General features: G+C 44.6%; 1 protein-coding gene across 2 annotated transcripts in view; it reads right to left on the bottom strand.

Annotated features, from left to right (window-relative positions):
• Window positions 1-16,483, bottom strand: part of LOC126424967 (organic solute transporter subunit alpha-like) — a 105,176-nt gene that overhangs the window by 39,392 nt on the left and 49,301 nt on the right. For both annotated transcript variants that reach the window (XM_050087846.1, XM_050087845.1), the window contains 3 exons: window positions 7,510-7,661; window positions 4,058-4,296; window positions 2,421-2,517 (listed from right to left, as the gene is read on the bottom strand). In XM_050087846.1, coding sequence (XP_049943803.1) covers window positions 2,421-2,517; window positions 4,058-4,296; window positions 7,510-7,661 — 488 coding nt within the window. The remainder of the gene's footprint in view (window positions 1-2,420; window positions 2,518-4,057; window positions 4,297-7,509; window positions 7,662-16,483) is intronic.

Raw genomic sequence — 16,483 nt, 5'->3', positions numbered from 1 at the left:
AAAAATTTTTGTCTGCGAACCAAGGTTTACGTGGGAGAGACGCTTGCATCGATGCATACCGTTTACCCACATTATAAAATTCCTGCTGTAACTGTTGACTTTGCAAGCTTCATTCTATATGATGCCTGAGTGAAGGGAAATACAAACGAAAAAAGAGACGTTTCCTTTGTCATTCCTTTGCATCACCATGTGAAGAATTTCAGCTATATACCGGTATATGTTTGTATCACAGTTCTATTTTGGGTTTTCAATGGATTAAATAATACTTTTCGAATCTGAAATAATTGCAATGTTGCGGTATAAAATTGTGAAATAATGCAACGTATCACGTTATACTGGACAATTTTTCATACCAAAATTATTGGATTAAAACACTTGAAATTTTGTACGTACATCTTATTCTTGTTCATTAAGTATGTTGTCCAGTTGTTTTGTCATATGATGTATATTTCAGTTTCTTCTAGAATATTTAATAATCTACCCTTCTCTGCTTTATGGAGAATGATGTTTTTGTTACTGTCGTCAGCAGAATGCTTGTATTCTTTTAAATGAGCAGTGAATGCTGAGGCATTGGCTTCACTAACATTAATATGTTCTCTAAATCTCCTTTTGATGTTTCTCCCCGTTTATCCAACGTACAATTTATCACATTCGATACATACTTTATACACACCTGACATGATATATGTTTGGTTCTTGTCTACACTCCTGGAAATTGAAATAAGAACACTGTGAATTCATTGTCCCACGAAGGGGAAACTTTATTGACACATTCCTGGGGTCAGATACATCACATGATCACACTGACAGAACCACAGGCACATAGACACAGGCAACAGAGCATGCACAATGTCGGCACTAGTACAGTGTATATCCACCTTTCGCAGCAATGCAGGCTGCTATTCTCCCATGGAGACGATCGTAGAGATGCTGGATGTGGTCCTGTGGAACGGCTTGCCATGCCATTTCCACCTGGCGCCTCAGTTGGACCAGCGTTCGTGCTGGATGTGCAGACCGCGTGAGACGACGCTTCATCCAGTCCCAAACATGCTCAATGGGGGACAGAGCCGGAGATCTTGCTGGCCAGGGTAGTTGACTTACACCTTCTAGAGCACGTTGGGTGGCACGGGATACATGCGGACGTGCATTGTCCTGTTGGAACAGTAAGTTCCCTTGCCGGTCTAGGAATGGTAGAACGATGGGTTCGATGACGGTTTGGATGTACCATGCACTATTCAGTGTCCCCTCGACGATCACCAGTGGTGTACGGCCAGTGTAGGAGATCGCTCCCCACACCATGATGCCGGGTGTTGGCCCTGTGTGCCTCGGTCGTATGCAGTCCTGATTGTGGGGCTCACCTGCATGGCACCAACACACATACGACCATCATTGGCACCAAGACAGAAGCGACTCTCATCGCTGAAGACGACACGTCTCCATTCGTCCCTCCATTCACGCCTGTCGCGACACCACTGGAGGCGGGCTGCACGATGTTGGGGCGTGAGCGGAAGACGGCCTAACGGTGTGCGGGACCGTAGCCCAGCTTCATGGAGACGGTTGCGAATGGTCCTCGCCGATACCCCAGGAGCAACAGTGTCCCTAATTTGCTGGGAAGTGGCGGTGCGGTCCCCTACGGCACTGCGTAGGATCCTACTGTCTTGGCGTGCATCCGTGCGTCGCTGCGGTCCGGTCCCAGGTCGACGGGCACGTGCACCTTCCGCCGACCACTGGCGACAACATCGATGTACTGTGGAGACCTCACGCCCCACGTGTTGAGCAATTCGGCGGTACGTCCACCCGGCCTCCCGCATGCCCACTATATGCCCTCGCTCAAAGTCCGTCAACTGCACATACGGTTCACGTCCACGCTGTCGCGGCATGCTACCAGTGTTAAAGACTGCGATGGAGCTCCGTATGCCACGGCAAACTGGCTGACACTGACGGCGGCGGTGCACAAATGCTGCGCAGCTAGCGCCATTCGACGGCCAACACCGCGGTTCCTGGTGTGTCCGCTGTGCCGTGCGTGTGATCATTGCTTGTACAGCCCTCTCGCAGTGTCCGGAGCAAGTATGGTGGGTCTGACACACCGGTGTCAATGTGTTCTTTTTTCCATTTCCAGGAGTGTATATTGTGTAGAAGACATGATGTTACATTGTTCTCTGTCATGAAGCCAATTTGCACTCTATTTTCTCGAAACAATCGGGTTAGTTCGTTGGAAGTGTGACTCCAGTATGGTGTTGTAAACTTTCTTTGTTTGTACTTGCTCGCTCTTTTCTAATGTGACTATGCATTTCTGCTTTTTGAGTATAATTTCATAACTAGTTTCGGGTCATCATTAATTATTACGCATCTAACGCACCAGGACCTCGCTACACCTTTTCTATGGAAGTAAAACTTAAGTAAAACAAAACGCTAAGTACCTCATCCTCCGCCCACAGAACATAGCAGACTGTGTACAGGATCCACATCGATATGGGCAGCTGTAGCACCAGGATCCGTAGCTTCAAGAGTGTCTTCCTGAAACAGAGAGAGATCATTTAGGTTAACACTTTCTCTGCTCTTTCCTCTTCATTCTATTATTCATATAGTTAGTGCTCAATTTGTTAGGCACACACTTCCAGGAATGTAATTTATATGTTGATGGAGTTGTTATGATATCCAGCATGGATAACTAATTTACATTAACTTCATTTATTAAATATAAGCAATCAGTAACAGATTATCGTGCTAGGTGTGACACCTGCAGGACTGAAAACAGGGCAAGCCTAAACTGATGGCAAAAATAGTGAAGCACTCAGCAGACAGGGTCGGATGTCAATGTGACTTCGTTCGCCTACACGGTATCGGCGAGCATGTAAACGATTAGAGTTGATTTTCTGTTACAGGAAGAACGGCCACCAGAGTGCATTAGTGTTGTTACCAGGCCTGGAACGTTATATACGGGGGCGTGAACAATGTCAGATGTTGAATAAACACTGTGAAAGTTATGGAGATTCGATATACTAGTGGAGACAGATTTACCAGCAGCTGAAGAGTTTGAAAGGGGCCTCATTGTTAGTCTCTATGTAGCCTGCTGGTTGGGGCATTCGGATGTGGCCATTGTGTATGGGAATATGAGGGCAAGTATACTCGTCAAGGTTCTGGCTGACCTCATCTGACCACCTCAAGGAAGGATCGCAGTAATGTGTACCAAGCACACTGTATCCCTTTCACATCTGCTCCTGCTATACCAGAACAAGTAATGGACACCCAATGACATTATGTTCCATCCCACACTATTGGTTGGAGACTAGCCAGCTGCCAGACTGGGGAGTCTGCCATTAACACAATGATGTACACAGCTCTATCTGGAATAGTGGTGTGACCAGGAAGAATGGACTGGTGCCATCGAGTATGGTCACGACTTGGAGAGAGGTTCAGTGTTTTGGAGAGGCTTAGTGGCATTTTTCAAGGGGTCAAACAACACAGAACGTACACAGTAGCTGACTGGATGCATTTATTCAAACGATGTAAAGTGCCGAGTGCACTGTCAGCTAGATGAGCGGTTTAACCTGCAGAGTGTGGAGGGCCTAGGTCAAGATGGGTATGAAAATGTGATATACGAAGTGTTGCCTTTTTTTCTGCATCTTAATGATGAGTGTACTGTGAAGAACCTCAAGATGGCAACAACTGTCCTCATAGAGCTGGTGGTATACATTTTTGGTGTGACAAACACCATGGCTCCTTAATTGGTCACCTAATTCACCCAACCATACCCCCATACAAAATGTCTGCTACTATTTTGAACAGCAGCTGGAACATATTAGGCAACAGTTCTGTGATTTGGTAGCTCTGAGGAGTCTAATCATCGATTAGTATCTTCAGCTTGATACGGGTTACCTGAAGATTGTGGTCTCCCTTCATTGGTGAACTGAATGTGTCTGAAGGCTAGAGGTGGTGTTACACAGTATTAGTGAGATGTCTTCTCACTGTCACCAATTTTTTGTCCCATGTGCTTATCTGAGGCATGATCTTTGAATGGTCGCCTTTCCCAGTGTATCAAATGAACGAGACATACCGGGTTAGTGGCACAGGTCTGCAGAGCCAGTGACATCCCGGTAGGCAGCAGAGGGGCCCCGTGTTGAGCTGGATCATGGCCCCATGCAGCTGATCTGTGGAGCCCTCCTGCTCGCAGTAGGCGACCAGCAGGCAGAACATCTGATACAGGCATGTGGCGTACAGGTCCTGGAGACCAACGTCGACCAGGAAGGATGCGCGTGGGATCATCACTGACAGGTAGGCCAGCACTGCAGCAACCTGCCAACACATATTCCTGTAGCCTAGGCAGCTGACTTGGACAACAGTCTGACATAGAGAAATTAATGGTACATCATCAAAACATGCATAAATTGTCAGTATGTGGTGTGGTGATTACACAGTCCTGTCAACACTTACAAACCATTGTTCTGTACAATATTTATGTATGGGAGAACCCATTATGTTTCCATCAGTTATCCGTTTAACTTGCTCTTCAGACCCATGAGTGCTGTATAAACTATCCAGCAGGAAAACAAACGCTCTTTATAAGAATGTATCTGGAAGAACAGATAACACTTGGAATCTGCAGCTGTGATACCTATGTAAATTGACGGTGGAGAGGTGAGGAAAGAAAGTAAATGCAAGGAACTATTGATGTCAGCTCCGTTGGAACTTTACACAGAATCAGGGGCGATTAATGAAAATGTGTGCTGGGCCAGAATGAAGGAACTTCTGTTTACTAGGCAACTGTATTAATCACTGCACTATCTGGACACAGTATTTATTGCAAATGTTCGGACTATCTAGGCATGCTCCCCAGCCGATTCAAACACCCACCTACCACCACCTATCTGCAGGCGCATCGACCTCCAGTGGGACTCTGTGATTAGTGAGCATGAAGGACATGCACAGCCACTGTGGATAGATGGTGCTATGGGGGAATGTGGGTCAGCTGGGGAGTGTACCAAGTTAGTCTGTGCATTTGCATTAAACGCTTTGTCCAGATTGTGCAGTGGTTAACACAATTGCTTACAAGGGAACCTCCCCATCGCACCCCCCTCAGATTTAGTTATAAGTTGGCACATTGGATAGGTCTTGAAAAACTGAACACAGATCAATCGAGAAAACAGGAAGAAGTTGTGTGGAACTATGAAAAAAATAAACAAAATATACAAACTGAGTAGTCCATGTGCAAGATAGGCAACAACAAGGAGCATGTAAGCTCAGGAGCGCCGTGGTCCCGTGGTTAGCCTGAGCAGCTGCGGAACGAGAGGTCCTTGGTTCAAGCTTCCCTCGAGTGAAAAGTTTACTTTTTTATTTTCGCAAAGTTATGACCTGTCCGTCCGTTCATTGAAGTCTCTGTTCACTGTAATAAGTTTAGCGTCTGTGTTTTGCGACCGCACCGCAAAACCGTGCGATTGTTATTGAAGTCGCGAGCTATATTTGCTGGATTCATATTGCCCACGGAATACATCTCACGTATTTAAAGCACTCTCGTCCAAAGTAGCGAACAGTCAACTGCCAGCCAGGGAGCCTCGTTAGCAGGAATACTCTCTCCTCCGTGCGCTGTAGTCGACTGACGTCGTGTGTTTCGATGTTTGTTTAGGTGCAGCGTCCCCATACTACAGCGCAGTTACCTCGCATCGGACGGACAGATAATAATTGCCTAAAAATTAAAAAAATTAAACTTTTCACTCGAGGGAAGACTTGAACCAAGGACCTCTCATTCCGCAGCTGGTCACGCTAACCACGGGACCACGGCGCTCCTGAGCTCCCACTTTCCTTGATGTTGCCTATCTTACGCATGGACTACTCAGTTTGAATATTTTGCTTATTTTTTTCATAGATCAGTACAACTTCTTCCTGTTTTCTCGATTGATTTGTGTTCAGTTTTTCAAGGCCTATCTACTGTGCCAACTTATAACTAAATCTGAGGGGGGTGCGATGGGGAGGTTCCCTTGTTAGTAAGTAGGAGATCCTGGGCTCGAATCCCAATCCAGCACACATTTTTACTCATATAAAGTCCCAATGTAGCTGACATTAATAGTTCCTTCCTTTCCTTTCTCCCCCATCCACCTTCAATTTACACAAACTCTCTTTAATTTTTTATTTTATCTTCCATCTTTCAATTTTTCTTTATTTGCATTGCTTCCTGTCTTACATTTTCAGGTTGTGTCGTTTTATTTTGTTTTCTTCTTTCTTTTTTCCTACTCCTCAAAAGATACACTGGTATTTGCGATTCCTTCTGTCCCACATGTTCTTTTCTTTGATCTTTATTCTCACCTCTTTTCCCTCACCTTGATTCTTCATTAACTCTTATCTCCCTTTACCTTCACCTCACATTCAGCTTCACAGTCAGTTTTGTTCTACCTTCACCTTTGTCTCCTCTCTTCTATCTCCACTCTCATCTCTCATCCCTTCACCTAAATTTCTTCTTCAGCCTCTCCTCTCTTCTACCCTTACTTTCTTCCACACTCATCCTCACTTTTCACCTTCACCTTCACCTCTCTTCTACCTTCACCCTTACCTCCAAACTGCGTTCTCCTTCACCTTTCTCTCTTCCACCTTCATCGTCAAAGCCCTTCCACCATGTCTCAGCTCTCTTCTACCATTACCTTCACATCTCTTCTGCATTCACTCTCACCTCTCTTCAATGTTAATCTTTTCACATTCTCTCTCACCTTTCTCTTACCTTTATCCTCATCACTCACTTTCACCTCTCTTCCACCTTTAGCATTACCTCCCCTTTACCTCTCTTCGAGCCTCACCTCTCTTCCATCTTCTCTTTCTCCTTCACTTGCCTTCTTAAATACTTTCAATTTCACTTGCAGCACTTTGCCAACCTTCCGCCTTTGCCTCTACCTCTTTTCTCCCTATATCTGTCACTTCCTATATTCCTTCTCTTCGCAACTCACTATTATTTCTCCACTCTCTCTTCCTCTTCTTTCCCTTCACATCTCTCACCAAGTCACTCTCTCTCTCTCTATACTTCTAAATCTACATGTTTATTTCTTTACAGCTACCTCCATATGTCTACTTCCACACTTCCACCTCCACAGTTCCACACCTCCACAACTCCACGCTACCATACTTCCACACCTCCATCTCCACCTTCACCTCTACCTGCATCACTCCCTCTCCTTCTCCCTGTCCTCCTATTTATCCCTGTCCCCCTTCCTCTATCTCTCTTCCATCTCTCTTTCTCTCTCTATTCCCTCCTGCCTCCCTCTCTCCCCTTCCCCCAATCTCTGTCTCCTCCACCCTTACTCTCAGTCCCATTCTTTTCCTCTCTTTCCCTTTCCTTCTCTCTCTCTCTCTCTCTATTGGTTTCGAAGAACAACTTAACTTCTACTGGTGTACCACATTCCAATAATCTATCATAATGCCTTCTTTAACAAGCTTATTTGTAACAGTTTTTCCAGTCTTCGATAGGTTATCTGATTCTATTGTGGGAATGCATGCTGTGGTAGACAAGAAGAGAGGATGACTGACCGGGTGGATGGTGAGTACCCAGGCAGTGTGGCTTCGTAACTGTGGGGCAGTCCTGGTGAGCACGTGCCTCAGGCTGAGCGTGTACGTCACACACACGGACACCACAGCCACTGTGGAGACTGCTATGGCCACGCTGAGCAGCGGTGTCAGGTCTGAAAGCAGATGCAATACACCATGCATTAAGAAAGATAATACTTTGTGTCAGGTATCTACGTAGGTACTGGGTATTTCAAGACGAATTTTGGAATTTTATGACAATGTACGTGTATTATATACACTGTTGTTCTCATCGACTGTACTGGTGATCATGCTCAGTTTCTTTTTATTGAATGATGACACTTCCGTCTCCATTGTTAGTGAAAGCTTTAGAATGAGTACAGTAGATAACGTAAGTTCTTGTTCTGTTTCGAATGAGTGAAATGATATGATTGTGTCTATATTATGTAAGGACTACACGCGTTAAACAGGGGCTGTACATCACAGAGACCCTCGCTCTCAAAATTCTGAGAGTCGAAGTTTCAGACAGCTATTCTAAACTGCTCGAAAAAAATTTTTGTACCCCTTGGATACCTACGATCGTTTCTGGGTTTAGTCTGGAAGTAAAAATGAAATGTAACAGCTAATTTTATGAAATTGAGAAGAAAAAACTTTAATATTAAATGAAAACACAACAATATGCAGAATAAGGGCAGTCTGTTTGAAAGTATAAAATTTTACACATCTATGAAATTACTGTACGCTATTAGGCAAGTTTCAATATCATTTTGGTCCACTCTGTGCGCTGTAACAAGCTAGGGTCCTGGTCGGCACGCTGTCCACAAGCTGGTCGACCCGTGGCTGTGCACGCCATTCCAGTCTTCGACGGCGCCCCTCTGTGAGTCATCCAAAGTGTGAGAAGGATTTCCACACTGATGCGCTGCAAGTTTCAGCTGGCCTGAAGCATGCTTAATCGGGTTCACGTCAGCAAATACCGTAGGCCGCTCCATTTGGTTCATTCCAGCCATCTACAACAATGTGCTCACGAAGTGAGTGTCATGTGGTCGTGCATTATCTTCTTGAAAGACGAACCCATCAACATAACGTTCACTGTACACCACTAGAGGCTGCCCACAAGGAGGAGTTTTGTCCCCTCTATTGTGGAATCTAGTGGTGAACGAACTCATTGAGGAATTAAATTCCAGACAATGCTTCTCCCAAGGATGAGTTTGTCATAGTAATACTTGGCAAATTTACTGACACAGTTAGAAATATGGCACAAGGAAGTTTGGACATTATGCAAAATTGGTGCATCAAACAGGATCCGAGGTTTAATCTTAAGAAGACTGTGGTGGTGCCATTTATGAAGAGACATATTCAACACTCAAGTTGTATTCTAAAGCTCTTCGATGAAACTCTACCTGTGAAGGGGATGGTGAAATATCTAGGGGTGAGAAGCTAACATGGACCCCTCACACTAAGAGTATCTGCTCCAAGGCAAAAAGTACTCTAGTGAGTACTAGAAGGGCTTATGGCAAAAACTGGGGCCTAAGCCCCAGAGGTATGCACTGGATATACACCACAGTGGTCACACCTAGGATTTCCTACGGGGCTGTAGTGTGGTGGAAGAAGTTAGAACAGCGGGTTCCAGCTAAGGAGCTTGCTAAGGTGCAGAGATTGGCCTGCTCAGCCATAACAGGCGGAATTAGCAGCACAACAATCGCTGGAATGGAAGCCATGCTGGACATGCCTCCACTACACCTTTGGGTCAAGATGGAGGTAGCAGCTTAGGCACACAGATTTAAAAATGGCAAAAACTGGGTCTCATTCAAATATCGAGAATCACACATTAACATAGTGAGTAAGGTAAATATAAGAATGGCTGGGGAAATGCCTGCCGACTATATAATAACTCCCAGCGGCTTCGACAAGCCTTACAATATAATAATTGGGAGCAGGGAGCAGTGGGAAAAAACAGTTCGACGTCTACAGAGGACACTGTTTGGTTCACTGATGGGTCGAAAACAGACCAAGGCGTTGGGGCAGGGGTGTACGGGGTTCAGCCAAGACTGGAGGACATCATCTCTCTAGGAAAACTGGCCTCTGTATTCCAAGCTGAAATTACCGCAATCAGGGCATGTGTGGAGGAGTATGTGCGTAGGTGCTACAAGGACCGTAGCATCTACATCAGACTGTTAGGCAGTCCAGAAATCATTGGCAGCTCCTGAAACTAGATCTAAGATTGTTGCAGAATGCCACAGGGCTCTGGTGGAGGTAGGGGCAAGCAATAGGGTAAACCTAGTGTGGGTCCCTGGCTACTTAGGGATCTGTGGCAATGAACAAGTCCACAGATTGGCTAGGATGGGGGCAACAACTCTATTTATTGGACCGGAACCTGTCCTGACAAAGGCTATGATCAAATTAGAACTATGGAGCTGGCTTAGGAAACAGCACGTAGGATATTGGACCGAGGTCCATAAACAAAACCATGGTAACGTAATGATGCCCAAGCCATGTTTTAAAAGAAGCTCTGTAATCCTGGGATTGAACAGGAAAGAGATCTTACTCGTGAGTAGACTGATGACCAGCCATGGTAATTTCAGAAAACACCTACACACATTGGGTGTAACGGAAGAGGACCCTAAATGTGGGATCTGTGATGAGGGTGAAGAAACTGCATCATACCTAATCTTCGAATGCACGGCATTGGAGAGTAAAAGATACAGAATCTTCGGGACAACTAGACCTGAAGAAATTGTGTCTAACAAAAAACTGGTAGAGAGACCCCTTGCACTATTTAAGGGCATTGGTTGGCTTTACTACATATACAGGGAGTGATACCGCACAATGAACAGTTTCGGTGCGGGCAGTGATGGGTTAGACCTAAGCTGTTTTAGCTTCCCTGTTAAAATCAAATCAAATCAACGTTTACCGTATGGCTGCACAATAGGTTAATGATTCTGAACCAATACTTAACAGCCCTTAAATTAACCTCAATATGCATGACACATCCGTTCATGATTCTGGCACGAAACATGACTGACCATCCATTGTACTCAACCCGTGGGAATCCGTGATCAAAACGTGAATTGAGAACAGCCGCCTCCACATGATTCTATGACGAATATCAGGCGTGAGACAAATCCTGCACTCGTTGGTGAAGAGAACTCGGCGTCATTCGTCCAGGTTCCCTGCCGTGTGTTCCCCAGCTCACCTCCTTCGCGCTCCACGGTGGGGAGTTTGAGCTGTTGCTCGTAATGGGCGCCAGGGGGTGAGCCTGGGGGGGGGGCAATTTGTAGCGTCTCGGTCGACACAGTGACAGTCCTCCTAGCTGCCTGTAAAAATGCAACGAGTAGTTCCGCAGCACTCTCATCGGCCATAACACACTCTCTTAGCGAAAGTATCCAGACACTACTATGTAATGCAGAATTGACAACTAGATGTCCCGACAGGTGGGCTCGCCACTATAAAAGGAGGCGGGAAGGACTGTGTTGTCTGTACAGAAGCAGTAACAGCTGAATGGGTCAGTTGGGAGAGCTTAGTCAGTTCGACTGTGGAATAGTGACTGGATGTCACCTAAGTAACAGATCCATCAGGTAAATGGTTCAAATGGCTCTGAGCATTATGGGACTCAACATCTGACGTCATCAGTTCCCTAGAACTTAGAACTACGTAAACCTAACTAACCTAAGGACATCACACACATCCATACGTAAGCTGCCGTCCTTTTAAAGCTGCCCAGGTCGACTGTTGCTAATATGATTCCGAAGTACAAACACGGAGGAACAGCCAAAGCTACCGCAAGACCAGGCGACCTTACGTACTGATGAACAGGGATTGTGGAGCATGGCGGTAGGTGGATGTAAAACATCGCGTCAAATTAGCAGACGGAATCACTCGTGACTGCCACAGTTCAAATGGTTCAAATGGCTCTGAGCACTATGGTACTTAACATCCATGGTCATCAGTCCCCTAGAACTTAGAACTACTTAAACCTAACTAACCTAAGGACATCACACACTTCCATGCCCGAGGCAGGATTCGGACCTGTGACTGTAGCAGTCGCGCGGTTCCGGACTGAGCGCCTAGAACCGCTAGACCACCGCGGCCGGCTGCCACAGTCCTACCAGCAGTCCGGCTGGCACACCGACTGTGCACATGGAGTTGAAAACAATGTGGTGCAATGTGTGAGCAGCTCCTCACAAGTTACACATTTCCATAGTCGAGTGCACCCCGCACTCTGGAGAGGCGGATGCACGTCTCGTCCTTCGCCACTTACTAGCCCGGACCCATTCCAACTCAGGTGGTGGGTCAGTCACCCAGCCGTTCAGCAGTCTGGACCCAGCTAACCTGGTCCAGGCGATCTCACCATCTCCTGGGTTTGGCGGAACACGCCCCAGTTATCTACGGGCGCGGCGAAGCGCACTTGCCGACTCGCGCCGAGATCCCACGCCAACAGACGAGGCAGCCAGAATGCAGAGCACTTGCTGGTCTGTGCAGAGAGAGGGAGAGAAGCAGCAGCTGCCTAGCGCAGAGGGGTCGCACAGAGTCAGCAACACCCCCGCAGCCTAGCAGCCCCGCTGCTCAACCCCGCCCCCCCCCCCCCCCCCCACCAAGGGACAGATCTTTGGTCCCTGGACACCGCTCCCCCCCCTTTGCCACGCACCCTTCGCTTTCGCATTGGGTTGGGTAGCAGCTCTCCCTTCTCACGCAAGGAAACATCCGGGCAGGCCCGAGAAATGCCGAGCTTAAGCCGTCGGCAGATGGACCGTGCTGTCTAGAGGTGGGTCAAACGGTTATTTTGGAGTAACCGTTATCACAGTTCCAGTTATTCTTTGATAACCGTTATCGTTAACCGTTATTAATAACTGCCAAGTTATTTTTCGCTAGCGAATACCGAATATTCCGACAGTTAAATAACGACATAGTTGGAATCCATCAGTTTAGTTATCAGTATAACTGCGAGTAGTGTGAAATAACAGGAAGTCGTATGAATCGTGTCATAACCTTAGCTTATTAACTCCGGGTACATTTTAGTTGATGTTAGAACGATTATTAGTGTTTCATATTATATGTTTGTAGGTTATCGGTCGCTATTAGAAATAATATCTTCGCAGCTGCGACAGAAAGTACGCGGAACTTTGCCAAAGCACTGTTTAAGTAAAATGTTAACAACGTGCGTTTTTAAGTATGAAGTAATATGTAAACTGAGTACGGTAGGTTAAATTCGAAGCTTAATTTCTTGTGCTGCTCACATAATAGAATAAAGTGTACAGCCTTGTAATACAACAAAAAATATACGTAATGTGACAGATTCGTTTACTCCTGTGCTGTAAAAGCTAGTCCTATTGGGGAAAGTGTGAGTACGCTAATCCAAGTTTTATGTCAGATTTGCAAACTGCTCGATTTCTCCAGCGACAGCATGTTTATAACATATGAAGACATGCAGATCGAAAAGGTTGACAGTGTTACATTTCTGGGACTACAACTCGATAATAAATTCAGTTGGGAAGGGCATACCACATTTTTTCATTCTATTATGTCATAAGGGAGCATATTCTGTGGTAACTTATCAAACGTAGCAAAAGTTTTTCGCATGTAAAAGCGTGTAATAAAAATCGTTTGTGGTATCAATTCAAGAACATCATGTAGGAACCTGTTCAAGGAACTTTGTATTCTAACCACTGCTTCCTAGTATATTTATTCCTTAATGAAATTTGTTACAAGTATTTCCAACCAATAGCTTAATACATAATATCAGTACTAGAAATGGGAACAGCAATCTACATAAAGACCTAAAATTACTTACCTTGGTCCAAAAGGGGTCCAATATTCAGGAACATGCATTTTCAATAAACTGCCAGCAAGTCAGCAACCATTAAAAACTTGGTTTCAGATAAGGCACGGTTTACAGTGTGTTTGAAAGACTATTTGATACAGAAGTGTCTGATTCCACCCGTCATCAATATGCCGGAAATGGCTATTTTAAGTGTGTCTATAACGTCACTACATACACATGACAACAAACACGAAGATACATATAAATAATACAATAACATTTCCCACCAAAAATACAATCAAACCAATGGGACAACTGCGGGAAGTTGGGGGTTTTAGGGTGAGGACAAGCTAGTAAAAGAAACACATCATGATCCCAAAACACAAAATGAAGAACAAAAAGAAAAAAAATACAGCATTCTGCTACATCAACAAAAATCTGCAGGAATCGAACACTTCACTTGAACAATATAGGTCAACTATAGGTGACCATACCAAAACACCAATACCCACAACTAAAAGTACGAAAATTGGAATCAGACATTTCCCTTGACCTACATAGGTCAACCTCAGATGACGATACTAAAACATCAACACACACAACTATGAAAATGGGAATCGGTCATTTTCGGTGACCTATATAGATCCACCACAGCTACTGATGCCAAAAAACCAACACCTACAACTGCGAAAAATAAAACCACAATCTCAAAAGTCCACAAATCAATCATCCCTACATAAATTAAATCACGTTCAATACTTCATAAATACACAAAACATCACAGCTAGAAAAAAATTTAATTACCACCAGCAAATTCCGGCACTGCAACCTAGATCGACAGCCCCCCCCCCCCCCCCCCCACACACACACAAAAACCAACTCATAAATACCGTACCGTAATGACATTCACACACCACAACACCTTTACGTCGAAGCAGACGGGTGGAATCAGACGCTTCCATTGACCCCTCCTTCTACTCTGTAGATGAATATCGTAACAGAGACTGATAGACCAGCTTAGGTAAAAATTCTGCTATATTTCAGTTTTGACAGCACTTGGTTGCAACAGTCAAGATCGGGTATTCTGTGTACGATAAATTTATTAAAAGTACGTAACTGTGTTTTATTCTGTCAGTGTGCCAGTTCTGTAAATATTAGCAGTTACTGTGATATATTCACATATTTTGACAATCTCCTGACAAATGATGAGGATGATAATTATTATATTCCACTGTATTATGTTATACTTTCTGACATGTTATTTGTCATTCGCGATGGCCAGCGGCTATTTCCGTAGCAGTACGAAAATATTTGTTCGCTCCAGTTACTATCCTCTCTGGAAATATCACCTGGAACTACGACCTTTAACTGGAGTCACCGAGTCAGGAACGTCTAGACACACAGTTATTCCGTTACCAGCTTCCAGGTTATCTGTGGTGGTAGCCCGATAACTACCAGAGAACTAGAACTACGAGCCAATAACGATGACTGCCAAAGGAAAATACCGGTCTCTAACAGTTATTTCCATAGTCGCTCGAATTCCTTAGTAACTTTCCTTGTACTACCCGTCCAAGCTAAATTAACACGTAAGGCGATGGCTTAAGGGAACGACCGTACTTGTTAATGCCTGTACTGCAGCTCCTATCAGCCACGGCTCTTACATTAACTTTATTTAATTGTTTATGCTAAAAGTAACGAAGGCCCACGAAATAGTACACAGTTCTTATCAACAGATGGCGCGCAGTCTCACAGTTATTCCCATGGTCTATAGAACGCCTTCCAAATGCGCTGTACGATCTTCGGTCAACAGATGGCGCGAGGCACTGTTGACACTTAACAGTTATTGAAATAATTGCCAGAATCAGAGGAACGGTTATCGCAGTAACCGTTACTTCTCAGTAACCGGTTATTTCTATCAGTTACGTTATTTTTTGCCACCTCTAGTGCTGTCGAAGGTTAACGTTGAGCGTGCCAAGTTCAACGTGCTGCTGAACGCTCAGGAACGATGCGACTTGTGCATACGGTACGTGGGCCCCAACGTGGTATACGCGATCGCAACGCACTCCAGCGGCAGTTTGAGGGATGTTTCTAGTTCGTAAATCACACTGTTTACTCAACGGGCGCGCATAAAATTCCCACGTTAGGTCTAGTAAAACGCACATATCCTCCATCGTACACGAAAAGGAAAGTACCATGTTCAACCAATAAGGACACAGGCTTACAAAAGTTCCATTACAAACAGTGCGGGACAAATTTGGAATACTTCTCCGCATGAGATAAACATTATTTCATCATTCCCACATTTTAGTAAAACCCCAAGGTCAGTCTTACTTGATCACTGTTCCTACCCAGTAGCAGAATCTTTGCAACATGTGAATTACGAAGCGTAAAAGAAAAACGAGCAAAACATCTTTATACAAGTAGCGCAAGCTGTCCTGTAATTAAGCCAATCGAACAAAGTCACCCTTCAAAAAAAAAGGTGAAAATTATAGCATATACTTATATTAAACTAATAATAAAGTATCAGAACTAAATAAATACGCGAATGTTAGGAAAAGAAATTTGGGAGTGTAAAGACGCGGATCACCGACTCAGCATAGACTCTTTACCGGACAGAAACGCTACCCATTACGATTTTTTTTCCTTTTAAATCTCATTTTTGTTAGCTTTTGTTCGTTGCATCTGCTCGGGGCGAACGTCTTAAGACATCCGTTTAAGTTCGTTGTTGATCGATTGACTCAGTTTTTTTTATTAAAGAGGGCTGCTAACCCTCTGACCGAACACCCTGAGCTACCGTGCCGGCATGCTAAACCAACAATAGACTGCTGTTCCTTAAAAATATTGTGTTATCCTTTGCTAAAAACGTTAATCGTAGATAATTATGTTATTAATTGAAATTTAATTATAACAAATTGTACGATGAACAATGTGTTTGGGTGGATCTTTAGTGTATCGCTGCCTTCAAATAGCCTACTCTCATAATACGCTCCTTACAATAATTCTTTTGCCATGAATATGATGTTTCTCATTATTTTATTGGAAACGAAGCACACAACTAACAACGTGTTTTCGAGTGATTCTCAATTTGCTGGTGCTCAGAAACGGCATATATACATGTAGGCTTGAAATGAATGCCAATATGGCGCCTCACAACTCTCTACCGAAGGGAGACGACATGCGTGTGACGTAGGTGGCGATGTGCCATCTCATTGGTCAACG

This window comes from Schistocerca serialis, chromosome 10, assembly GCF_023864345.2.
Source record: "Schistocerca serialis cubense isolate TAMUIC-IGC-003099 chromosome 10, iqSchSeri2.2, whole genome shotgun sequence".
NCBI lineage: Eukaryota > Metazoa > Arthropoda > Insecta > Orthoptera > Acrididae > Schistocerca > Schistocerca serialis.
The sequence above is the reverse complement of the archived record's forward strand: the minus strand, read 5'-3'. Positions and strand labels throughout refer to the sequence as shown.